Source organism: Bombina bombina, chromosome 5 (assembly GCF_027579735.1).
Source record: "Bombina bombina isolate aBomBom1 chromosome 5, aBomBom1.pri, whole genome shotgun sequence".
Classification (NCBI taxonomy): domain Eukaryota; kingdom Metazoa; phylum Chordata; class Amphibia; order Anura; family Bombinatoridae; genus Bombina; species Bombina bombina.
This window is the reverse complement of record NC_069503.1, coordinates 1,089,650,600-1,089,676,864: the sequence shown is the minus strand read 5'-3', so window position 1 is coordinate 1,089,676,864 and position 26,265 is coordinate 1,089,650,600. Positions and strand designations below refer to the sequence as shown.

At 37.8% G+C, this 26,265-nt stretch overlaps 1 protein-coding gene across 2 annotated transcripts in view; it reads left to right on the top strand.

Moving 5' to 3' along the window:
* The window catches only part of ZFAT (zinc finger and AT-hook domain containing), a 478,376-nt gene that overhangs the window by 345,786 nt on the left and 106,325 nt on the right, over positions 1-26,265 (top strand). For both annotated transcript variants that reach the window (XM_053715378.1, XM_053715379.1), the window contains exons 11-12: positions 11,851-11,939; positions 24,099-24,237. In XM_053715378.1, the coding sequence (XP_053571353.1) occupies positions 11,851-11,939; positions 24,099-24,237 (228 nt within the window). The remainder of the gene's footprint in view (positions 1-11,850; positions 11,940-24,098; positions 24,238-26,265) is intronic.

The window sequence follows — 26,265 nt, the reverse complement described above, 5'->3', positions numbered from 1 at the left end:
TCAGTTTGGAAACCTTCTCCAGTTTGGAATATATCCAAGCCTTATAGAAACCCAAGCCAGCTCCTAAGTCCACATGAAGGTGCGGCCCTCATTCCAGCTCAGCTGGTACGGGGCAGATTACGTTTTTTTCAAAGAAATTTGGATCAATTCCGTTCACAATCTCTGTTTTTCAGAACATTGTTTCAGAAGGGTACAGAATTGGCTTCAAGTTAAGGCCTCCTGCAAAGAGATTTTTTTCTTTCCAGTGTCCCAGTTAACCCAGCAAAGGCTCAAGCATTTCTGAAATGTGTTTCAGATCTAGAGTTGGCTGGAGTAATTATGCCAGTTCCAGTTCTGGAACAGGGGCTGGGGTTTTATTCAATCTCTTTATTGTACCAAAGAAGGTCAAATCCTTCAGACCAGTTCCGGATCTGTCAATATTGAATCGTTATGCAAGGATACCAACATTCAAGATGGTAACTGTAAGGACTATCCTGCCTTTTGTTCAGCAAGGGCATTATATGTCTGCATTAGATTTACAGGATGCATATCTGCATATTCCGATTCATCCAGATCACTTTTAGTTTCTGAGATTCTCTTTTCTAGACAAGCATTACCAGTTTGTGGCTCTACCGTTTGGCCTAGCATCAGCTCCAAGAATTTTTACAAAGGTTCTCGGTGCCCTTCTGTCTGTATTCAGAGAACAGGGTATTGGTATTTCCTTATTTGGACAATATATTGGTACTTGCTCAGTCTTCACATTTAGCAGAATCTCATACGAATCGACTTGTGTTGTTTCTTCAAGATCATGGTTGAAGGATCAATTTACCAAAAAGTTAATTGATTCCTCAGACAAGGGTAACCTCTTTAGGTTTCCAGATAGATTCAGTGTCCATGACTCTGTCTTTTTCGGACAAGAGACGTCTAACATTGATATCAGCTTGTCAAAACCTTCAGTCACAATCATTCCCTTTGGTTGCCTTATGCATGGAAATTTTAGGTCTTATGACTGCTGCATCGGACACGATCTCCTTTGCTCATTTTCACATGCGACCTCTCCAGCTCTGTATGCTGAACCAATGGTGCTGGGATTACAGAAAGATATCTCAATTAATATATTTATAACCGATTGTACGACACTCTCTGACGTGGTGGACAGATCACCATCGTTTAGTTCAGGGGGCTTCTTTGTTCTTCCGACCTGGACTGTAATTTCAACAGATGCAAGTCTTACAGGTTGGGGAGCTGTGTGGGGGTCTCTGACAGCACAAGGGGTTTGGGAATCTCAGGAGGTGAGATTACCGATCAATATTTTGGAACTCCGTGCAATTTTCAGACCTCTTCAGTCTTGGCCTCTTCTGAAGAGAGAGTCGTTCATTTGTTTTCAGACAGACAATGTCACAACTGTGGCATACATCAATCATCAAGGAGGGACTCACAGTCCTCTGGCTATGAAAGAAGTATCTCGAATTCTGGTTTGGGCGGAATCCAGCTCCTGTCTAATCTCTGCGGTTCATTTCCCAGGTATAGACAATTGGGAAGCGGATTATCTCAGTCGCCAAAACGTTACATCCGGGCGAATGGTCTCTTCACCCAGAGGTATTTCTTCAGATTGTTCAAATGTGGTAACTTCCAGAAATAGATCTGATGGCTTCTAATCTAAATAAGAAACTTCCCAGGTATCTGTTCAGATCCCGGGATCCTCAGGCGGAGGCAGTGAATGCATTATCTCTTCCTTGGAAGTATCATCCTGCCTATATCTTTCCGCCTCTAGTTCTTCTTCCAAGAGTAATCTCCAAGATTCTGAAGGAATGCTCGTTTGTTCTGCTGGTAGCTCCAGCATGGCCTCACAGGTTTTGGTATACGGATCTTGTTCGGATGGCCTCTTGCCAACCGTGGACTCTTCCGTTAAGACCAGACCTTCTGTCGCAAGGTCCTTTTTTTCCATCAAGATCTCAAATCCTTAAATTTAAAGGTATGGAGATTGAACGCTTGATTCTTGGTCAAAGAGGTTTCTCTGACTCTGTGATTAATACTATGTTACAGGCTCGTAAATCTGTATCTAGAGAGATATATTATAGAGTCTGGAAGACTTATATTTCTTGGTGTCTTCTCATTATTTTTTCTGGCATTCTTTTAGAATTCCGAGAATTTTACAGTTTCTTCAGGATGGTTTAGATAAAGGTTTGTCCGCAAGTTCCTTGACAGGACAAATCTCTGCTCTTTCTGTTCTTTTTCACAGAAAGATTGCTAATCTTCCTAATTTTCATTGTTTTGTACAAGACTTGGTTCGTATAAAACCTGTCATTAAGTCAATTTCTCCTCCTTGGAGTTTGATTTTGGTTCTGGGGGCTCTTCTAGCTCCTCCTTTTGAACCCATGCATTCATTGGACATTAAACTTCTTTCTTGGAAAGTTTTGTTTCTTTTGGCCATCTCTTCTGCCAGAAGAGTCTCTGAAATGATCTGCTCTTTCTTGTGAGTCTCCTTTTCTGATTTTTCATCAGGATAAGGCGGTGTTGCGAACTTCTTTTGAATTTTTACCTAAGGTTGTGAATTCTAACAACATTAGTAGAGAAATTGTGGTTCCTTCATTATGTCCTAATCCTAAGAATTCTATGGAGAAATTTTTGCATTCTTTGGATGTTGTTAGAGCTTTGAAATATTATGTTGAAGCTACTAAGTCTTTCCAAAAGACTTCTAGTCTATTTGTCATCTTTTCTGGTTCTAGAAAAGGTCAGAAAGCTTCTGCCATTTCTTTGGCATCTTGGTTGAAATCTTTAATTCATCATACCTATGTCGAGTCGGGTAAAACTCCGCCTCAAAGGATTACAGCTCATTCTACTAGGTCAGTTTCTACTTCCTGGGCGTTTAGGAATGAAGCTTTGGTTGATCAGATTTGCAAAGCAGCAACTTGGTCCTCTTTGCATACTTTTACTAAATTCTACCATTTTGATGTGTTTTCTTCTTCTGAAGCAGTTTTTGGTAGAAAAGTACTTCAGGCAGCGGTTTCAGTTTGAATCTTCTGCTTATGTTTTTATTAACTTTATTTTGGGTGTGGATTATTTTCAGCAGGAATTGGCTGTCTTTATTTTATCCCTCCCTCTCTAGTGACTCTTGCGTGGAAATATCCACATCTTGGGTAGTCATTATCCCATACGTCACTAGCTCATGGACTCTTGCTAATTACATGAAAGAAAACATAATTTATGTAAGAACTTACCTGATAAATTCATTTCTTTCATATTAGCAAGAGTCCATGAGGCCCACCCTTTTTTGTGGTGGTTATGATTTTTTTGTATAAAGCACAATTATTCCAATTCCTTATTTTTTATGCTTTCGCACTTTTTTCTTATCACCCCACTTCTTGGCTATTCGTTAAACTGATTTGTGGGTGTGGTGAGGGGTGTATTTATAGGCATTTTAAGGTTTGGGAAACTTTGCCCCTCCTGGTAGGAATGTATATCCCATACGTCACTAGCTCATGGACTCTTGCTAATATGAAAGAAATGAATTTATCAGGTAAGTTCTTACATAAATTATGTTTTTTCATGTGGTAAGAGTCTGTGAGCCCCCCACCCTGTTTTTTTGTTTTGTTATTTTCAATGCTTTATGTTATGGCACATCATCTTTCCCAGCTCATATATTTTTTGCTCTTTATTTATTTTCCTTTTTTTGCTTGGCTATAAGGCAGACTAACTACCATAGAGGTGGGAGGGGTTATATAGTGCTCTTAGGGTTTGTGAATCTTTGCCTCCTCCTAGAGGCAGGGAAGGTAAATCCCAGGAGTTATGGATCGTGGACTCTAACCACCATGAAATGACTGAATTTATCAAACAAGCATAAAGTATGTTTTTTGTTTTCATTAAAAAAAAAATCAGACTCTTGCTATTTAGATATTGCATACCCTCATATCACAATTAATCACATCCATGCAAATAATCTCACAGCCATAATAGAGATATAGATAGACAGAGGTAGAAATAGGGATATAGATATCAAATAGTAAATCTGTCCGCAATTAACAACCTGGATGTTAGAGATCAACATGTGTTAAAATGTATTAATGTTTCAGGTATCACAATATCTTAATCAGAACAAATAAGTAAGTACAAAATTGTTCAATAAACAACATGCGTATATTACTTGTGAAAATCTGAAATTGGACACAACGCTGTGCGTTTAAAAGATGGCATGACCAAAAGTGATATAAATCAGTTTTTCTAAAGTAAATAAAGCCCTTTTTTTCATCATACATATAATCAAAATATTGAAACTACTCTTCTGGATATTATCTTGTAAGCAAAACTTTCATTTGAAACCATATATACATTGTGGCTCAAATGAATACAACTGAAGAAACTATCAAAGTGTAATCCATTCTTACACCTTTGCCATTCTGAACTACGGTATACGTTCTTAGTAAAAATGTTATCAATGTCAGAGCATATCTGGTATATATCTTATTTCCACATCAGTTATTATCAACAGCCTTTCAAGTACATTACGAAACATATTATTGAGGGACTTTTTGGGAGAGATAAATGGTGCCAGTCCACGTTTTCCATAGATGTAGAAAAGAAAGGATTCATGCAGTAGGGAGCATTTTAGTATGATACACATATACACTTTAGTTTAATTACCCAAGTCGCTGCCATTAGACCACAACCATCTGATACTGTGGGAAAAGGCAAACAAGTATGTACACCTATACACCCACAGAAGCAACTGGGTCAGAGACATAAGCCCAAAAACCCCAAATATGTATCCAGCAGCTCAAAAAAACACAAATCTGGCATGGAATTTAGTCATTTAGGATGTATAGTCCCCATCTTAAACATCCATTGTGCCTCCCTTTGCAGTAAGAGTTTATTTCTATTACCTCCTCTTGATGGGTTTGATACATGATCAATCATCATGGTTAGTAAAGAGGCCAATGCCATGCCACTGGCTATTCAGAATGGCCCTTGTTGGGCAATCAATTAGGTCAACAATGTAAGTGGTAGTACACCTAACTGGATGTAGAATAGTGTACAATGTATTTGTATGAGGATGGCAGAATGCTTTGGTTCTAATAAGGTTTTCTTAAAGTCTTAAAACAGCAACTAGTAGGATACATTTTCACCAGTAAACCTCTTCGGTTAGCTCCTCAATTATAGCCAATCATAGAAAGTGGTATGTCCTGAAAAGGCAAAGCTGGGTTTGTAGATAATACATTCCAATTATTTTGTATTATAGTCCCAAGTCTAGCTGTATTAGGACTAGTGCATATGTGTAATATACAAACAAGCCCCCTTTTGTATGATAGTTCTCTTTTCTACATCAATGGTAAACACGAACTGGCATAATTTATCTCCCCCAAAAAACCTCAATAATATGTAAGGTACTTCGAAGTTGTTGATAATAACTAATGTGAGAATAACATATATACTACATATGCTCTGATATTGATTTAATTTTTATTAAGAACATATATTGTAGTTTTATATGGCGCAAAATTGATATATGTATTATTGTAACAGATTTTATTTGGTATGCATTTTTGGTTTAAATATGGATTACACTGTTATATTTTATGTGATGACTTCTTCAGTTGTTTTTTTTTTAAATTTGTGTCGCAATGTATATATTGTTTCCATTGTAATTTTTCCTCCCAAGATGACGATATCTATATATGAAGAAAAATGGACACGATTCACATGTGAATTCTTTCTTTCTTTCATTAAAGGGGCAAGAGTCCATGAGCTAGTGACGTATGGGATATATATTCCTACAAGGAGGGGAGAAAGTTTCACAAACCTTAAAATGCCTATAAATACACCTCCCACTACACATATACCTCAGTTTTACAAACACTGCCTCCCTGTGGAGGTGGTGAAGCAAGATGTGCTTGATTTTTTTTTCTGTGATAAGCGCTTCTAAGCATTTTGGAGCCCAATTCCACTCAGAGTGCAGTGTTTGTCAGAGGGATGTGAAAGGAGTATTGCCTGTTGACTTAGTGTTTTCACCCATGGGCAATACTTTCAAAGGCTCTCTGTAATCGGTCGCAGGGATTCATCTGCTGCCTCCCCTTTTAGATTGACGTTATACTCCTATACCATTACCTCTGCTGATATTTTTCAGTACTGGTTTGGCTGTCTGCTATATGTGGATGGGTGTTTTCCGGTAAGTATGTATAATTTTTTTTAAGACACTCTTAGCTATATTTAGCTTTTTATGTTATAAAGTTTTAAATATATGTATTTGCTATATTTGCCAACAGTCAGGTCTATGTATATTTCCCTTTTCTGCAGATTATCAGTTTCAGTTTGGAATTTATATTTGGGAAGATTATTTTTTATTTCTATCTCTTACCTGCGGTTTCAGAATTTTTAAATTTGTCTTTGTTTTCCAAAATTTCACGGGCAAACTAGGCTCGCAGAGACGCAAAATGCAGTTTTTATGGTGTCATTCTTGGCACGGAAATTTTTTTGGTGCAAAAGTGCATCTAAGGTGACGTAAGTTTTGTCATTTCCTGCATCTTTCTTGACGTGCGTTGTTTGGGTGCGGAGTTGTGCTTGTTATGACGCGAGTTGCGTCATTTCCTGATGTTAGCTTTGGCGCCAAAATATTTTTTTCCTTTTTGCGTCTTTCATCATACTTGGTGCCAGAAATCTTTTTAGTATATAACCCCTCTTCCTTTTTGCTTCTTTTTGGTTCTCTCCATGTTAAGAGCTACGACACTTATTTTTTTGCATCCTACTTTGCATAAGCATTTTTTCCCATTTATGAAACAGCTATGAGGAAATTGGATATTTTGTTTAAATGTTGTTGTTTTTTTCTCTTTTTACATTTTGGAAGGTGTCTCAATCTGATCCTGCCTCTGATGTTGCTGTAGAAACCATGCTGCCTGAACACAGTTCTACCAAAGCTAAGTGTGTCTGTTGTAAATTAACTGATGTTATTTCTTCAGCCCAATTATGTGGCATCTGTCATAAGCTTTTGCATGCTGATAATGTTTCTATTAGTACTAATACACCATCTGTTGTTCCTTCAACATCTAAAGTACCTGATATTCCTGCAGATGTAAAGAATTGTATTGCTGCAGCTATAGATAAGGCTATGTCTGCTATTCCGCCTGCAAATAAATGTAAAAAGTCTTTTAAAACTTCTCATAAATCTGATGAAATTTGTATTGACCGACAGCATACTGAAATATCCTCTGCTGATGAGGATTATTTTGGTTCAGAAGATCCTGATTCAGATTCTGAATTTGACAAATCTTCCTATCTGTTTAAGATCGATTATATTTGTTCTTTATTGAAGGATGTTCTGGTTACTTTTGGTATTAAAGAGTCTAGTACTCTTGATAATAAAGCCAATAATCGTTTGACTACTGGTTTTAAACCTCCTAAGGTTGCTCCTGAGATTTTTCCTGTTCCAGATGCTGTTTCTGATATGATTACAAATGAATGGTCTAAGCCTGGTTCTTTTTTAAATCCTTCTAGGTTTAAGAAGTTGTATCCTTTACCTGTGGCTAATTTAGAGTTTTGTGAAAAAGTTCCTAAGGTTGATGGGGCTATTTCCACTCTTGCCAAACGTACTACTATTCCTATAGAAGATAGTACTTATTTTAAGGATCCTTTGATAGGAAGATTACATCTTATCTTAGAAGAGCATATTTACATTCTGGCTATATTATTAGACCTGCTATTTCAATGTCTGATGTGACTGCTGCTTCAACTTTGTGGTTGGATAGTTTAGCACGGCAGGTAGAAGATCATGATTTGACCAGCATTATTCTTTTGCTTCAACATGCTAATCATTTCATTTGTAATGCTATATTTGACATTATTATGATTGATGTTAAATCTATGTATTTAGCTATTTTATCCAGAAGAGCTTTATGGCTTAGATCTTGGAATGCTGACATGGTGTCTAAATCTAGATTACTATCTCTATCTTTCCAGGGTAAGAATTTATTTGGTTCTCAACTAGATGCTATTATTTCCACTGTTACTGGTGGGAAGGGAGTTTTCTTACCTCAAGATAAAAAATCTAAGGGTAAATTGAAGCTCCTTATGGTTTCCATTCCTTTCGTCAGAATAAGCAACAAAAGTCGACTCCTTCCCCTAAGGCCTCTGGTTCCAATTGGAAACCATCCTCAAATTGGAATAAAACCAAGCCTTATAAAAGACCAAATCCAGCCCCCAAGATTGCATGAAGGTGCGGCCCTCAATCCAGTTCAGCTGGTGGGTGGCAGATTAAAATTGTTTCAGGAAATTTGGTCAGGTTCTGTTTAGAATCAGTGGATTCAAAATATTGAGTCTCAATTGTATCGAATAGGATTCAGAATAAGGCCTCCTGTAAGAAGATTCTTTCTTTCTCATATTCCAACAAATCATGTGAAAGCTCAGGGTTTTCTGAAATGTGTTTCAGATCTAGAGCTTTATTCAAATCTATTCATTGTCCCAAAGAAAGAGAATTCTTTCAGACCAGTTCTGGATCTGAAACTTTTAAATTGTTTTGAAAGAGTCCCAACTTTCAAGATGGTGACTATAAGTACTACTCTGTCTTTTGTTCAGCAAGGGCATTTTATATCCACATTAGACTTACAGGGTGCTTATCTTCATGTTCCAATTCATCCAGACCACTATCGGTTTCTGAGATTCTCTTTTCTAGACAAGCATTACCAGTTTAGCGCTCTTCCATTTGGCCTAGCGACAGCTCCAAGAATCTTTTAGAATATTATTGGTGCCCTTCTATCTCTAATCAGAGAGCAGGGTATTGCAGTGTTTCCTTATTTGGACGATATCTTGGTACTAGCTCAGTCTTTTCATTTAGCAGAATCTTACACGAAACAACTAGTGTCGTTTTTTCAAAGGCATGGTTGGAGGATCCATTTACGAAAGAGTTTCTTGATTCCTCAAACAAAGGTCACCTTTTTAGGTTTCCAGATAGATTCATTGTCTATGATTCTGTCTTTAACAGACAAGAGGCGAATGACATTGGTTTTAGCTTGTCTAAACCTTCAGTCTTGATCATTCCCTTCAGTGGCTATGTGCATGGAAGTTTTAGCACTTATGACTGCAGCATCGAACGCGATCCCCTTTGGTCGTTTTCATATGAGACCTCTGCAGCTTTGCATGCTGAATCAATGGTGCAGGGATTATACTCGGATATCACAGTTGATATACTTAATTCCCAACATTCAACTCTCTCTGTCTTGGTGGTTAGACCATCATCGGATTATTCGAGGGGCCTCTTTTGTTCACCCTTCCTGGACTGTGATCTCAACAAATGCAAGTCTTTCAGGTTGGGGAGCTGTCTGGGTGTCTCTGACAGCACAAGGGGTTTGGAAACCTCAAGAGGCGAGGTAACCAATCAACATTTTAGAACTCTGTGCTATCTTCAGAGCTCTTCAGGCTTGGCCTCTGTTGAAGAGAGAACTTTTCATTCGTTTTCAGACACACTATCACAAGAGTGGCATATGTCAATTATCAGGGAGGGACTCGCAGTTCCTTAGCAATGAAGAAAGTGTCTCAAATACTTTCTTGGGCAGAGTCCAACTCTTGTCTAATTTCTGCAATTCATATTCCAGGTGTAGACAATTGGGAAGCGGATTATTTAAGTCGTCAGACTTTGTATCCAGGGGAGTGGTCTCTCCATCCGGATGTGTTTCATCAGATTGTTCATATGTGTGGGGTCTTCCAGAAATAGATCTGATGGCCTCTTGTTTGAACAAGAAACTTCCCAGATATCTTTCCAGATCCAAGGATCCTCAGGCAGAGATGGTGGATGCTTTGGCAGTTCCTTGGTTTTACCAACCTGCTTACATTTTTCCACCTCTAGTTCTTCTTCCAAGGGTGATCTCCAAGATCATATTGAAATAAGCTCATGTGTTTCTGATAGCACCTGCATGGCCTCACATGTTTTGGTATGTGGATCTTGTCCGGATGTCCAGTTGCCATCCTTGACCGCTTCCTTTAAGGCTTCTGTCTCAAGGGCCGTTTTTTTTATCAGGATCTCAAATCTCTAAATTTGAAGGTATGGAAATTGAAGACTTAGTTCTTATTCATATAGGTTTCTCTGACTCTGTAATTGACACTATGTTACAGGCTCGTAAGTCTGTTTAAAGAAGATTTATTATCGGGTTTGGAAAACCTATTTTTCATGGTGCTCCTCTCATAATTTTTCTTGGCATTCTTTTAGAATTCCTCGGATTTTACAGTTTCTTCAGGATGGTTTGGATAAGGGTTTGTCTGCAAATACTTCGAAGGGACAAAAATCTCTGCTCTTTCTGTCTTATTTCATAGAAAGATTGCTAAGCTTCCTGATATTCACTGTTTTGTTCAGGCTTTGGTTCGTATTCAACCTATTAAGTCTATTTCTCCTCCTTGGAGTCTTAATTTGGTTTTAAGGATTTTGCAGGCTCCTCCTTTTGAGACTGTGCATTCTTTGGATATTAAACTACTTTCTTGGAAAGTGTTATTTCTTTTGGCTATCTCTTCTGCTAGAAGAGTTTCTGAGTTGTCGGCTCTCTCTTGTGAGTCTCCTTATCTGATATTTCATCAAGATAAAGCGGTTTTACAGACTTTTTGTTCCTCCTTTGTGTCCTAATCCTAAGAATTCTCTTGAGAGATCTCATCATTGTTTGGATGTGGTAAGAGCTTTGAAATACTATGTTGAAGCTACTAAGGATTTCAGAAAGACTTCTAGTTTATTTGTTATTTTCTCTGATTCCAGTAAAGGTCAGAAGGCCTCTGCCATTTCTTTGGCATCTTGGTTGAAACTTTTGATTCACAAAGCTTATTTAGAGGCGGGGCAGTCTCCGCCTCAGACTTACAGCTTATTCTACCAGATCAGTTGCCACTTCTTTGGCTTTTAAGAATGGAGCTTTAGTTGATCAGATTTGCAAAGCAGCAACTTGGTCTTCTTTGCATACATTTACTAAATGTTACCATTTTGATGTATTTGCTTCTTCAGAAGCAGTCTTTGGTAGAAAAGTTCTTCAGGCAGCTGTCTGTTTGATTCCTTTTGCCTATGATTTGAGTTTTTTTAAATTTAAGAAAACTTATTTTTTATTTGGATTTTTTTTTCAGCGGAAGTAGCTGTTATTTTATCCCTCACTCTCTAGTGACTCCATGGATTTACACATATTGGGTGTTGTATCCCATACATCACTAGCTCATGGACTCTTGCCACTTACATGAAAGAAAACATAATTTATGTAAGAACTTACCTGATAAATTCATTTCTTTCATAGTGGCAAGAGTCCATGAGACCCACCCTATTTTTGGTGTTTATGGGTTTTTTGTAGAAAGCACATAATTTTTTTCCAGTTGCTCTTTTTTGTATGCTTTTTTTTACTCCTCACTACTTGGCTAAATGTTAAAACTAAAGTGTGTGTGTGGTGGGAGGTGTATTTATAGGAACTTTGAGGTTTGGGAAACTTTGCCCCCTCCTGGTAGGAATGTATATCCCATACGTCACTAGCTCATGGACTCTTGCCACTATGAAAGAAATTAATTTATCAGGTAAGTTCTTATATAAACTGTTTTCTGCAAAATTGGAAGTGACATCACTTTTGGTCACATTATTTGTGGTTCCGTTTACTAGCACGGATTTTCACCAGAAGGGGTTTTCACATGTAATGTAAGTATGCTATATATTGTGCAATTTTGCACTCACTTCTTTATTCTGAAGAAGTGGATGTTGTGAGACCTGAAACATTAATATATTTTGACACTTTCCATGTATTTGTGTGTGTGTGTGTGTGTGTGTGTATATATGTATATATATATAATTTCCCCCCACCCTCCTCATTCTTATACATGTTGGCATCTTCGTTCCAAAATTCAAGTTCAATCAAATTTGCACTCCTTTTATTTTAGGAAAACAGTTCAAATGCACAATATGTGAATTTACTGCTGTACAAAAACCATATCTCCTGCGTCACATGGAACAGCATACATCTTGTAAGGTATGAAGCATGAAACCACATTGTATTAAATAATTGTAGATTGGAAAAAAAATTCAGATGAATTATGATTGAATTATTCTTGTTCAACAAGGAAAAAAAATAAACACCTAATTGATAAATAAATAGTCTTCTATATAACATTTGTTTCTCTTATTGCTTCAACTAACTGAGAAATTGCTCCTGTACAGATCTTTACATTATACTGAGGAATTAGTGTAAATTATTCTCAGCATATTCAGGTTTTGTTTTTGTTTTTTTTGGAGGGAGTTTGCACAGATTTAAAACCGTGTGTTTTGCTTTGTTAAATTTATTTTACGTCATATTTATAAGACATGATATTTAAAAATGTTCTATGCTCAGAGATTGCTTCAAAATGTATTACAGTGCTCCAACTACCCCCACCCCACCCCCCTCAAAAAAATTAAAAACATTTTATGGATGTTTCTGTACTGAATAAACTAACATTATCTTCGGGAGTTTTTCCTATAGACCAGTGGCCACTTGAGGCTCATTACTTAGTTTTACACAGTCATACACTTCACGTTAGCTTCACTAATGTAACCTTTAAAAATAATATTTAAAGGGACAGTCTACTTGAAATTTTTTATTGTTTAAAAAGATAGATATTAATCATCGATTTATTACCCTTTCCCCAGTTTTGCATAACCAACATAGTTATATTAATACACTTTTTACCTCTTTGACTACCTTGTTTCTAAGCCACTGCAGACTGCCCCCTTATTTCAGTTCTTTTGATAGACTTTCATTTTAGCCAATTATTGTTGACTCATAAATTACTCCAAGGGAGTGAGCACAATAGTATCTTTATGGCATACATGAACTCACACTGTCTAGCTGTGGGAAAACTGTCAAAACGCACTCAGATAAGAGGCAACCTTTGACAGTTTAGGTATCAGTTTGAGCCTACCTAGGTTTAGCTTTCCACAAAGGATACCAAGAGAACAAAGCAAGCAATTATGATGATAAAAGTAAATTGGAAAATTGATTAAAATTAAAAACAAGAAACAACCTTGAATTCCTCCTTTGTAAAGGACCTTACTATAAACGTTATCTGTTGTAGCTGAAGCAATTGCAGTTGGGTACATGAATGCATTGTTTAATGTAGATGGAGTGAAGGAAATGTTATAAACTTTTGGTAATTGAAAGGTTAGATGCATTAAGAGACTACCATTTCAAGTTGCACCAATAAAGGATGTTTTAACTTAATGTGAGACTCCTCAAAATTAATATAGTGTTAACACCCTATTATTTGCAAGCTGCAGCTTTGTTGGTGTTTTACATACCATTTCAAGATGGGCTGATCATTATTGTGGCATAGTAGACTATATAAAGTGGCCATAAGGGTTTAGGGGTCTTTTCTTTCGTAAGGTGGCAAGAATCATGAAATTATTACTTCTGTGATTTAACTACTGGGCCACTAGGAGGAGGCAAAGATTCCCAAATGTACTCAATTCCTCCTACCTCTCTGATTAGCCAGTCTTGTCTTTGTCTCCTAGGAGGAAGGTGAAGAATTGAGGTGCTCCAGATTTTTCATTGAGAGGGGTTCTCAGACTGATTTGAGGCCCATGTTCCCCTCAGTAAACTGCAACAAAAAGACAAGTGGGATACTGGAGTATAAGGTTGTGACATAGTTACTCCCAGTGAAGGAGTTAGTCTTAAGCATTCCATAGGTGTCTCTGGGGCTAGTCCCTTAGCCTTCGTTTTTGGGGGTTTTGAGATATCTTTTCAGTTATCCTCTGTAGTGATGTACACAGCACTGGATGGGTTCTCTACTGGAAGCAGTACTTTCAACAGTGAGTAAATACAGTAGAGTAGGTGCTGTTCAGGTAAGCACATTATCACATTTTGTACTCACCAGCTATTAGTAGGTACAGGTATTACACAGTTTTTTTTTAAAGGTCCGTTTTTGGTTCTTTTCATTTTTGTTTTACAAGAAGATTGTTATCCTTCCTGACGTTCATAGTTTTGTTCTAGCTTTAGTCAGGATCATGCCAGAGGAAAAAAATATGTCTCCTCTTTTGGTTCTACGAATCTTGCAGACTGCTCTTTTTTTAATCCTATGCTCTATTTGGATTCTCAGTTTTTGTCTCAAAAGGTTTAGTTTCTTTTAGCAATTTCTGCTGTTAGAATAAATGTTGTATTGTCTGTTCTTTTCTTGCCTTTAGGCAATACTCATGAGTTTGGTGTTAATTTTTTGTCCTAATCCTAAATATTCAAAGGAGAAGCTTCTTGATATTTTGGATGTTGTTAAGACTTTGATATTATTTTTGCAGTCTATTTAGGATTTTTTGTCAATCTTCTATTTTTTTTTTAAATTTCATTACGCTTTCTTGGATTTGGATCAGCCTCCTCAAACATTTTGCTGCCCATTCTACTTGATCAGTTCCTTTTTCAGGGCTTTTTTTAGAATGAGGATTTTGTTTGTCGAATTTGCAAGGCAGATACTGGAGTCTATTCAAGTATTGCCTAGCAGGTCAATTGTTCTGCTTTACAAGCTGAAGACTCCATGTTTGAGCATAGTTATAAGTGCTTGGTCTTCTTTACAAATCCTTTTTGATATTTTTTGCTTTTCTGAAGTGGTTTTAAGTAAGAAAAGTCATTTTTATATGTGTTTTCTGTGTTCTTGCATAATTTCATCTATATTACATTTGCTGTACACAATATAATGTATAGGTCTATTTAATATGTATACATATGTAAATGGCTGTCCCACCCATCACAGAGGGGACTATACAATAGCTATGTCTGAGGCCATTTCTGAGTGAACTGCACTTGCAAAATATTCCAAATTACCTTGGAATACTGGTAAACATGTCAAAAAAGACAATTTTTGGACTTTATCAATCACCCTATGGCTGTTGAACTCAATTTGTCCATTTGGTTGTCAAAATATAGTGCAAAACTTGTTTGGGTGGATTGTGATAGCCAGTCAGTACTATCAGGGCATTATATGGGTAACTTTTCTGCTATCCGCTCAGATGAGATCCAATCCAGTATGGAAATGATGTTATCCTTTGCATTGTGATCTCTCAAAAAAAACAAAACAACAACAGATAAACAGGATTAAAATTGTTGGAATCAACCTCTTTGTAATACCCTTTCATTATTTATTTTGTCCCCTTTTCCTGTAATTTACTTCTGAAAATTGTGACCTATTAAAAGTGGAAATGCAGACTCCAGAATCAACACTATTACAGTCTACAGTCATTGATTGCACACCAATGTACCTAACTGCCCTCAGCAGAGCAGGAAACCTAGGTTACAACATGGTGCTGCCCATTGCCTTATGGACACTAAACCTTTACGCTTATATATTATTTCTCTTGTAAGGTGTATCCAGTCCACGGATCATCCATTACTTGTGGGATATTCTCCTTCCCAACAGGAAGCTGCAAGAGGATCACCCACAGCATAGCTGTCTATATAGCTCCTCCCCTAACTGCCATCTCCAGTTATTCTCTTGCAGCTCTCGACAAGCATGGAAGCAGTTAGAGAGATGTGGTGTAATTTAGTTGTTTTTCTTCAATTCAAAAGTTTGTTATTTTCAAATGGTACCGGAGTTGTGCTATTTTGGTCTCAGGCAGAAAATAGAAGAAGAATCTGCCTGTGGTCTCTAATGATCTTAGCAGGTTGTAACTAAGATCCATTGCTGTTCTCACACATAACTGAAGAGAGAGGTAACTTCAGCTTGGGGAATGGCGTGCAGGGTATCCTGCTATGAGGTATGTGCAGTCTAAATTTTTCTAGAGAAAGCTATATGCTAGAAAATGCTGTTGATACCGGATTTATTTAAGGTAAGCCTGATTACAGTGATTTAATAACGACTAGTATCATGCTTACTATTAGAGGTAACACTCTTATTATTTTTTCAAATTACTGAAATATTAAACGTTTGCTGGGAGTGCTTAAACATTTTTTATATGCTTTTTGGTGATAAACTTTATTGGAGCCCAGTTTTTTCCACATGGCTGGCTTAAATTTGCCTAGGGATAGTTTGTTAGGCCTCTCACTGTGTAGACAGGAAGTGGGAGGGGCCTAATTTTGCGCCTAATTGCGCATTAGCTTTTGCAGACCGAGACATCCAGTTTCCTTGAAGGAGTTCCCTGAATGCTATAGGACCTCTCTGAAGGGTTTTGGTGCTTTCTAAAGTCGTTTGTATGGCAAGGTAGGGCCACAGCAGAGCTGTGGCAGTTTGTTGTGACTGTTAAAAAACGTCTATTTCGTTTTTTGATCCGTTTTTGAAACAAAGGGGTTAATCATCCATTTGCAAGTGGGTGCAATGCTCTGTTAGCCTATTATACACACTGTAAAAATTTCGTTTGTTTTACTGCTTTTTTTCACTGTTTTTCAAATTCTGACCTTTTTTATTTTTCTTAAAGGCACAGTACCGTTTTTATTTTTTGCTTGCTAACTTTCTGTAAAGTGTTTTCCAAGCTTGCTGGTCTCATTGCTAGTCTGTTTAAACATATCTGACATAGAGGAAACTCCTTGTTCATTATGTTTAGAAGCCATGGTGGAACCCCCTCTTAGAATGTGTACCAAATGTACTGATTTCACTTTAAGTTATAAAGACCATATTCTGTCTTTAAAATATTTATCACCAGACCATTCTGACAAGGGGGAAGTTATGCCGACTAACTCCCCCCACGTGTCAGAGCCTTTGACTCCCGCTCAAGGGACTCACGCTCAAGAGGCGCCAAGTACATCTAGCGCGCCCATGGCGTTTACTTTACAAGACATGGCGGCAGTCATGGATAATACACTGTCAGCGGTTTTATCCAGACTACCTGGGTTACGAGAAAAGCGAGACAGCTCTGGGGTTAGAAGAATTACAGAGCACTCTAACGCTTTAGTAGCAATGTCTGATACCCCCTCACAATATGCAGAAGCTGAGGAAGGAGAGCTTCTTTCTGTGGGTGATGTTTCTGACTCAGGGAAGATGATTCAACCTGATTCTGATATGGCAACATTTAAATTTAAGCTTGAACACCTCCGCGTGTTGCTCAGGGAGGTTTTAGCTACTCTGAATGACTGTGACACCATTGCAGTGCCAGAGAATTTGTGCAGATTGGATAAATACTATGCAGTGCCTGTTTACACTGATGTTTTTCCAATACCTAAAAGGTTTTCAGAAATTATTACTATGGAATGGGATAGACCAGGTGTTCCGTTCTCTCCCCCTCCTATTTTTAAAAAAATGTTTCCAATAGATGCCGTCACACGGGACTTATGGCAAACGGTCCCTAAGGTGGAGGGAGCAGTTTCTACGCTAGCTAAGCGTACTACTATCCCTGTCGAGGACAGTTGTGCTTTCTTAGATCCAATGGATAAAAAGTTAGAGGGTTACCTTAAGAAAATGTTTATTCAACAAGGTTTTATTCTACAGCCTCTTGCATGCATTGCCCCAGTCACTGCTGCAGCGGCCTTCAGGTTTGAGTCTCTGGAAGAGGCTTTACAGGTAGAGACCCCATTGGACGATATACTTGACAAGCTTAGAGCACTTAAGCTAGCCAATTCATTTGTTTCTGATGCCATTGTTCATTTGACTAAACTAACGGCTAAGAATTCTGGTTTTGCTATTCAGGCGCGTAGGGCGCTATGGCTTAAATCATGGTCAGCTGACGTTACTTCAAATTCTAAGCTTCTTAATATTCCCTTCAAGGGGCAGACCCTATTCGGGCCTGGTTTGAAGGAGATCATTTCTTATATCACGGGAGGAAAAGGTCATGCCCTCCCTCAGGACAGGTCTAATAAATCAAGGGCAAAAAATGCCCTCCCTCAGGACAGGTCTAATAAATCAAGGGCAAAAAAGACTAATTTTCGTGCCTTTCGAAACTTTAAGACGAGCGCGGCATCAACTTCCTCTAATGCAAAACAAGAGGGAACTTTTGCCCAGTCCAAGTCGGTCTGGAGACCTAACCAGGCTTGGAACAAAGGTAAGCAGGCCAAAAAGCCTACTGCTGCCTCTAAGACAGCATGAAGGATTGGCCCCCGATCCGGTAACGGATCTAGTAGGGGGGAGACTTTCTCTCTTCGCCCAGGCTTGAGCAAGAGATGTCCAGGATCCCTTGGCGTTGGAAATTGTATCCCAGGGATATCTTCTGGACTTCAAAGCTTCCCCTCCAAAAGGGAGATTTAACCTTTCACAATTATCTGCAAACCAGATAAAGAGAGAGGCATTCTTACATTGTGTCCAAGACCTCCAAGTTATGGGAGTGATCCACCCAGTTCCAAAGGAGGAACAGGGACAAGGCTTCTATTCAAATCTGTTTGTGGTTCCCAAGAAGGAGGGAATCTTCAGACCAATCTTAGATCTCAAGAAAACAAATTTCTCAGGGTCCCATCATTCAAGATGGAGACTATTCGTACCATCCTACCTATGATCCAGGAGGGTCAATACATGACTACAGTGGATTTAAAGGATGCTTATCTTCACATTCCGATTCACAAAGATCATCATTGGTTTCTCAGGTTTGCCTTCCTGGACAGGCATTACCAGTTTGTAGCTCTTCCCTTTGGGTTAGCTACAGCTCCAAGAATCTTTACGAAGGTTCTGGGGTCACTTCTGGCGGTCCTAAGGCCGTGGGGCATAGCAGTGGCCCCTTATTTAGACGACATCCTGATACAGGCGTCAAATTTCCAAATTGCCAAGTCTCATACGTACATAATTCTGGCATTTCTGAGGTCGCACGGGTGGAAAGTGAACGAAGAGAAGAGTTCTCTATCCCCTCTCACAAGAGTTTCCTTTCTGGGTACTCTGATAGATTCTGTAGAAATGAGGATTTACCTGACAGAGACCAGGTTATCAAAACTTCTAAATTCCTGCCGTGTTCTTTACTCTACTTCTCGCCCTTCGGTGGCTCAGTGTATGGAAGTAATCGACTTAATGGTAGCGGCAATGGACATAGTGCCGTTTGCCCGCCTACATCTCAGACCACTGCAACTCTGCATGCTCAGTCAGTGGAATGGGGATTACACAGATTTGTCCCCTCTACTAAATCTGGATCAAGAGACCAGGGATTCTCTTCTCTGGTGGCTATCTCGGGTCCATCTGTCCAAAGGTATGACCTTTCGCAGGCCAGATTGGACAATAGTAACGACAGATGCCAGCCTTCTAGGCTGGGGGGCAGTCTGGAACTCCCTGAATGCTCAGGGATCGTGGGCTCAGGAGTAGACCCTCCTTCCAATAAACATTCTGGAACTAAGAGTGATATTCAATGCTTGTCAGGCTTGGCCTCAGCTAGCAACAATGAGGTTCATCAGATTTCAGTCGGACAACATCACGACTGTGGCTTACATCAACCATCAAGGGGGAACAAGGAGTTCCCTAGCGATGTTGGAAGTTTCAAAGATAATTCGTTGGGCAGAGACTCACTCTTGCCACCTATCAGCTATCCATATCCCAGGTGTAGAGAACTGGGAGGCGGATTTTCTAAGTCAACAGACTTTTCATCCGGGGGAGTGGGAACTCCATCCGGAGGTGTTTGCACAATTGGTTCAACGTTGGGGCAAACCAGAACTTGATCTCATGGCGTCTCGCCAGAACGCCAAACTTCCTTGTTACGGATCCAGGTCCAGGGATCCCAGGGCAACGCTGATAGATGCTCTAGCAGCGCCCTTGTCCTTCAACCTGGCTTATGTGTTTCCACCGTTTCCTCTGCTCCCTCGTCTGATTGCCAAAATCAAGCAGGAGAGAGCATCAGTGATTTTGATAGCACCTGCGTGGCCACGCAGGACTTGGTATGCAGATCTGGTGGACATGTCATCCCTTCCACCATGGACTCTGCCTCTGAGACAGGACCTTCTACTTCAGGGTCCCTTCAACCATCCAAATCTAATTTCTCTGAAACTGACTGCTTGGAGATTGAACGCTTGATTTTATCAAAGCGTGGCTTCTCCGAGTCAGTTATTTATACCTTAATTCAGGCACGAAAGCCTGTCACCAGGAAAATCTATCATAAGATATGGCGTAAATATCTTTATTGGTGTGAATCCAAGGGTTACTCATGGAGTAAAGTCAGGATTCCCAGGATATTATCTTTTCTCCAAGAAGGATTGGAAAAGGGATTGTCAGCTAGTTCCTTAAAGGGACAGATTTCTGCTCTGTCTATTCTTTTGCACAAGCGTCTGGCGGATGTTCCAGACGTTCAGGCGTTTTGTCAGGCTTTAGTTAGAATCAAGCCTGTGTTTAAACCAGTTGCTCCGCCATGGAGTTTAAATTTGGTTCTTAAAGTTCTCCAAGGGGTTCCGTTTGAACCTCTTCATTCCATAGATATCAAGCTTTTATCTTGGAAAGTTCTGTTTTTGGTAGCTATTTCCTCGGCTCGTAGAGTTTCCGAGTTATCTGCCTTACAGTGTGATTCCCCTTATCTGATCTTCCATGCAGATAAGGTAGTTTTGCGTACCAAACCTGGGTTTTTACCTAAGGTGGTATCTAATAAGAATATCAATCAGGAGATTGTAGTTCTGTCACTGTGTCCTAATCCTTCTTCAAAGAAGGAACATCTTTTACACAATCTTGACGTGGTTCGTGCTTTAAAGTTTTATTTACAAGCTACTAAAGATTTTCGTCAAACATCTGCTTTGTTTGTTGTTTACTCTGAACAGAGGAGAGGCCAAAAGGCTTCGGCAACTTCTCTTTCGTTTTGGCTAAGAAGTATAATACGCTTAGCTTATGAGACTGCTGGCCAGCATCCTCCTGAAAGGATTACAGCACATTCTACTAGAGCTGTGGCTTCCACATGGGCTTTTAAGAATGAGGCTTCTGTTGAAAAGATTTGCAAGGCGGCGACTTGGTCTTCGCTTCATACTTTTTCAAAGTTTTATAAATTTGATACTTTTGCTTCTTCGGAGGCTATTTTTGGGAGAAAGGTTTTACAGGCAGTGGTACCTTCCATTTAAGTACCTGCCTTATCCCCCCCCTTCATCCGTGTACTTTAGCTTTGGTATTGGTATCCCACAAGTAATGGATGATCTGTGGACTGGACACACCTTACAAGAGAAAACATAATTTATGCTTACCTGATAAATTTATTTCTCTTGTGGTGTATCCAGTCCACGGCCTGCCCTGTCATTTTTAGGCAGGTATATTTTATTTTTAAACTACAGTCTCCACTGCACCCTATGGTTTCTTCTTTCTCTTGCTTGTCTTCGGTTGAATGACTGGAGATGGCAGTTAGGGGAGGAGCTATATAGACAGCTCTGCTGTGGGTGATCCTCTTGCAGCTTCCTGTTGGGAAGGAGAATGTCCCACAAATAATGGATGATCCGTGGACTGGATACACCACAAGAGAAATAAATTTATCAGGTAAGCATAAATTATGTTTTTTTTCAACATTTAGCCAACAAATAATGCAAAAGTACCTCTGCATATTATGCTCAGGCTAATATTTGCTTTTAACCCCTCATTCTATTTTACGTCTATTTATTGTACAAACTCCCAGAGGTATTTACCATGAGACCAAAACTGCTTTTATTTTAATAATTTGAATGACATCGTAAAAGGACAGTCAACACCAAAATTGTATTGTTTAATAAAGATAGATAATGCCTTTACTACCTATTCCTCAGCTTTGCACAACCAACATTGTTATATTAATACACTTAATAACATTTAAACCTCTAAATTTCTGCCTGTTTCTTAGCCATTACAGACAGCCTCTTATCACATGCTTTTTAATTAGCATTTCACAACAGGAGACTGCTAATTTATGTGGGACATATTTTTTTTTTTATTTTAAATTCATTTTTATTGGGGGTTTGATAAGCTGTTACAATACAATAGGTAAAACAAACAAGCGCATAAAAAAAAAAAAAAATGGTGGAAAGCTTGTGAACCTGCATAATGTGATACAAGAAGGATGGGACTTGAACTGTGTGTGCCTGTGCCTTGTCTACTAGCTTAATTATGTCCTGATGCTCCTAACTCCTGAAATATCTGATTAGGTATCTGTACTGGGCCCCAATTCCCCTTGAGATCTACACTTAGCATTCGCTTTCCTATATCTTGGGTGGTTAAGCTTTACATTCTGTAATCTAAAATCTGGTGCACTACTCTCTATGGAGAAAAAAAAATGTGGGACATATAGATAACATTGTGCTCAAGCCCGTGAAGTTGTGCACAACACAGCACTAATTGGCTAAAATGCAAGTCAATAGATAATAAATAAAAAGTCATGTGATCAGGGGGTTGACAGAAGATGCTTAGATACAAGGTAATCACAGAGGTAAAAAGTATATTAATATAACAGTGTCAGTTATGCAAAACTGGGGAATGGGTAATAAAGGGATTATCTATCTTTTTAAACAATAAACATTTTGGAGTTGACTGTCCCTTTAAGTCCAGTTGTACAACTGTTTAAATCAACATTGATTTTTCAGCCTTTATTGTTGTGCTTCAGATGCTTTTTAACCTTTTAACGCTGTTATGCCGTTCTATTCTGTCATAATTACACTGGGCTTTAGAGCCGTTATGACGGAATAGAACGTCATAGCCAACGGCTGTCCTTAAGCCAACTGCGCTTCCTGGATTTGATTGCGGTCTGGAGGGCGTTCCTAGGGTTATAGGTACACCCCGCAATTGTTCTGATGTAGACACTTTAACCCTGGCAGGAAAGGGTTAAAGGCTGTATTTTAAAACACTTTTATAACTACCTTTTTAGAAGTGCAATTTTAGTGACATCTCTTTACGGTTACATGAACTCCCCTGGTCTGCTTTTAAATACTTTCATGTTGTCTCAGTTGGATGTCTAAAGAAGGTTCATATAATACACTGGTTGTCATTTTTAAGTTTAGAAGCTTAGATGAATATGGAAGAATGTATTTGAAAAAGCCTAAAGTTATATGGATTTATCTACACATGAGTGAACCTCTCTAACTTTGACCTAAACCGGGGTGAACTGATTTTTTTCCCCAAGTTTTTATTATCAGTGTTTTTCAGGTTTTAGCTAAAAAAGTGAATTGGTTTGTAAATATTAAAAAGCTATGCATGACATTTTGGAGTTGCCATTTAAATTTTCATCTCAGCAGCCTAATTTATTTTGTTACTATAGAAACCTCAGGTTTTGGCAGAGCCCCTGTAGTGAGTATGATGCCCCTGCATTCTAAATGCGTGTCAGAAGAATGTCTGTATTGGTGATAAAAAAAACTAGCCTGAGATTACATTATTCTTGGATAAACTGAGTCAGGCAGTTGGATTAGATCAAGGCACTAGTAGAACTTCAAAATAATTGCTAGCACGTTTTTTATCTGTTACTGGTGGCATTAAAAATACAATACAGGTTTATATGTTTTTTTGTGAGTCATAGTAAATGGAATCTTTTCTTTTCAGTCTGAGACATTTAAATATGTTAAGCTGGAAATGACTGTCAATTATAACATTTGTCGTTGCCACCTATTTCACCTGAACCAAGAAAAAAAGAAAAGTGAATGTATAATTTTCCTAGCCTATGCCCTTGCATTTTAAGTACTGTATTGGGGGGGGGGGGGGGTGAAGGTTGGGCCTTTCTGGGTGCTGGCAGTGTTTAGGGTTTTGGGCAGGTTTATACTTGTGATGCTTACAGTTTAGTAATATGGGAAGCCCTAGTATTCCAAGGTTGGGGTTTGGGCAGACAGTTTTCTGTAGTAAAACAGGCTTAAAGGACTCTAAGGCTCACTGTAGTATTGTACTGTACACAACAATCTTTTTAAAACTACATTATGAAGTTTCCAATATTAATTTGTCGAGGTGGTAAGGTACAGTTTACCAGGGTTAATTACAGAAAAAGCATGTAGTATACTCATATTTTTTTGCCTTTCATTATGCAAAAGTAAACTTGATTCAAGTTTGTATTTAGAGAGTCAACAGCAACTTTGAAATAATAATCTGGTTTTCTTGAACTTCATTAGGTGTAATTATTTTTGCATTTTTAACAATCACTATTCTGAATATAAGATCCTCTAATTATATATATATATATATATATATATATATATATATATATATATATATATTTATATATATACTGTATATATACTTTTATTTTGTTTGTTTTTTGTTTAGTACTCAGCGTTTTGAATATCGTCTTTTTAGTTAAGTGCAACCAAAACTTTATTACATAATCATGATGAGCTATGAATTGTTTATTTTGCTTTTTTTAGCCATTTGGCTGTGCCTTATGTCACTATTCCTGCAACATGTCTGGGTCATTGAAGAGACATTACAACAAGAAGCATCCCAATAAAGAATGTGTGAATGCAAGAACGGGAGAGGTCTCTGCTGAGGACTTAGTTCTTCAAGGTAAGTCTCCCTTCATTACTCAAAAACATAGCTACTGCAGGATGTTGTTCTTTGAAATACTGAGTGTGCGATATGTGTGTGTGTGTGTGATATATGTATGTATAGAAACAAAAATCTAACAGCGCTGATTATGACCTATAGCTCCTAAACAGAATGGGCCCCTAGCCGCCCAGAAAAAGTTAATGAACAAGAGAAATGACTGAAGGAGCGCCTATATTTAGGCAAGGTCTTGTCAGTAAGATAGAAGTCTAAATACGGTTTAAAAGGCTAAGTACAAAAGTATTTAATATCACAAATTATAATAAAAACATCAAATATTAACACAATTATAATAAAACATCAATTCAATTACAAGTTAATGCATGTATCCATGACTAAAACATTTATGTAAAACATTGGTTACAATTTGAAAGAAGATAAAAAATGAGGATAGGATGTCTACAGAGCTGCACAATAAACAATATGTACTCTAAGATATATATGTGTATCCTAATATGTCATGTGAATGGTAGTGATGTAAAGGTACATCCGGCCAAATAATAATGAATACATTTATGTGATGAAAACACAAATAGTGGAATGTTCTTCAATAAATAATAATGAATACTATGAATAACAATGAATACAATTGTGTGATGGAAAAACAAATAATGGAAAGTTCATCAAATAGTTCAAAAAAGTTCCTCAAGTGTAGGCAGTACTCCTATAACATCATATATCCAAAGTGCGAGTGCAAGAAAGATAAAAATGTTGGAAAAATAGTAAAAAAATTGTAAAAAACTCCAATGGTGTTAGTATATGCAAAAACTGTGAAAAATCTCCAATAGTGTTGGTCTGTACAAAAGCAAATAATGCAAAAAAAAATGCAAAAAAAAAATTCCAAATGCAAAAAACGGTGAATAAGATCAAAAAACAAAATATGTGTCCAAAAAATGAATCTATTTAGACAAACAATCCTATTGTAAAAAAGGAAGTGATCCAAATAAAAGTGATGGTCTTCCAATCCTGTAAGTGAAAGACAATAACATAGCACAGTATTGTTTTAAATAGAATAACAAATAATTGAAATAGAGCTCACCATATGTTTGCCAACGCGTTTCGGCCCACCATAGGGCCTTTTTCAAGACTAGAGTATGGTTGTGGTGAATATGCTCTTAAATACATTAAGGTAGCCTATCAAAGTGTTCAGGTTTTGGTGCCAAATATGTTTGTTTCACAATCGCCACCGGAAGTACTATGCCGGTTGGTTGCTCTTTAACCCGGATATATTGTGCCGGTATTTGTTGAATATTCTTTCATTATTATAGATCAATGATCCCTATACCAATTGGTACCCTAATGGTGCCTTATATAGATTGGTGCCAATATTATCAACAGTTGTATCGTGTCATCCCATAATATATTGTACCTATATGTCTGTTAGTAGTCTTCTCATAAGCGGAAGCGATTAGTTTCGCCAAACCAGAAGTGGGTATGACGCACGCATCCGGTTATTAACCGGATGTGGATATGACGTATCTTTGTTTACCATTATTGTTATCCGTTTCAGGTACAAGGGGAATTTCAAATTGAACTAATGGTATTTAAGAATAATGAGATAAAGATTGTGTAGATATATTAAAATTATAAACAAAACGGCAATGTACTTGAAGTGGTTAGAAAAAGATCTTATAGATCTACCAAAATTATAACCTAAACGGATAATTGAAAGCAGGTTGATAACTAAAAAAGGGTATATTAAAAGAATCTGTAGTAACATAAGAATTAATTTGTATATGAATAGTATATAAATCAAATATCATGTGAAGGTTTCCTTTGTGAGTAGTGAAACCATATACATGTCACAAAGTTAAAAATGTTAAAAATAGTTAAAAAGTAAGAGATGGTTACTGGAAGTGTGTGGTTGACCTCTTATGGAGTTGTGAATATATATTCCTAGGATTATACAACATATGACACATATATATTTATATGTGTGTATGTGTATATATATATATATATATATATATATATATACACATATATATA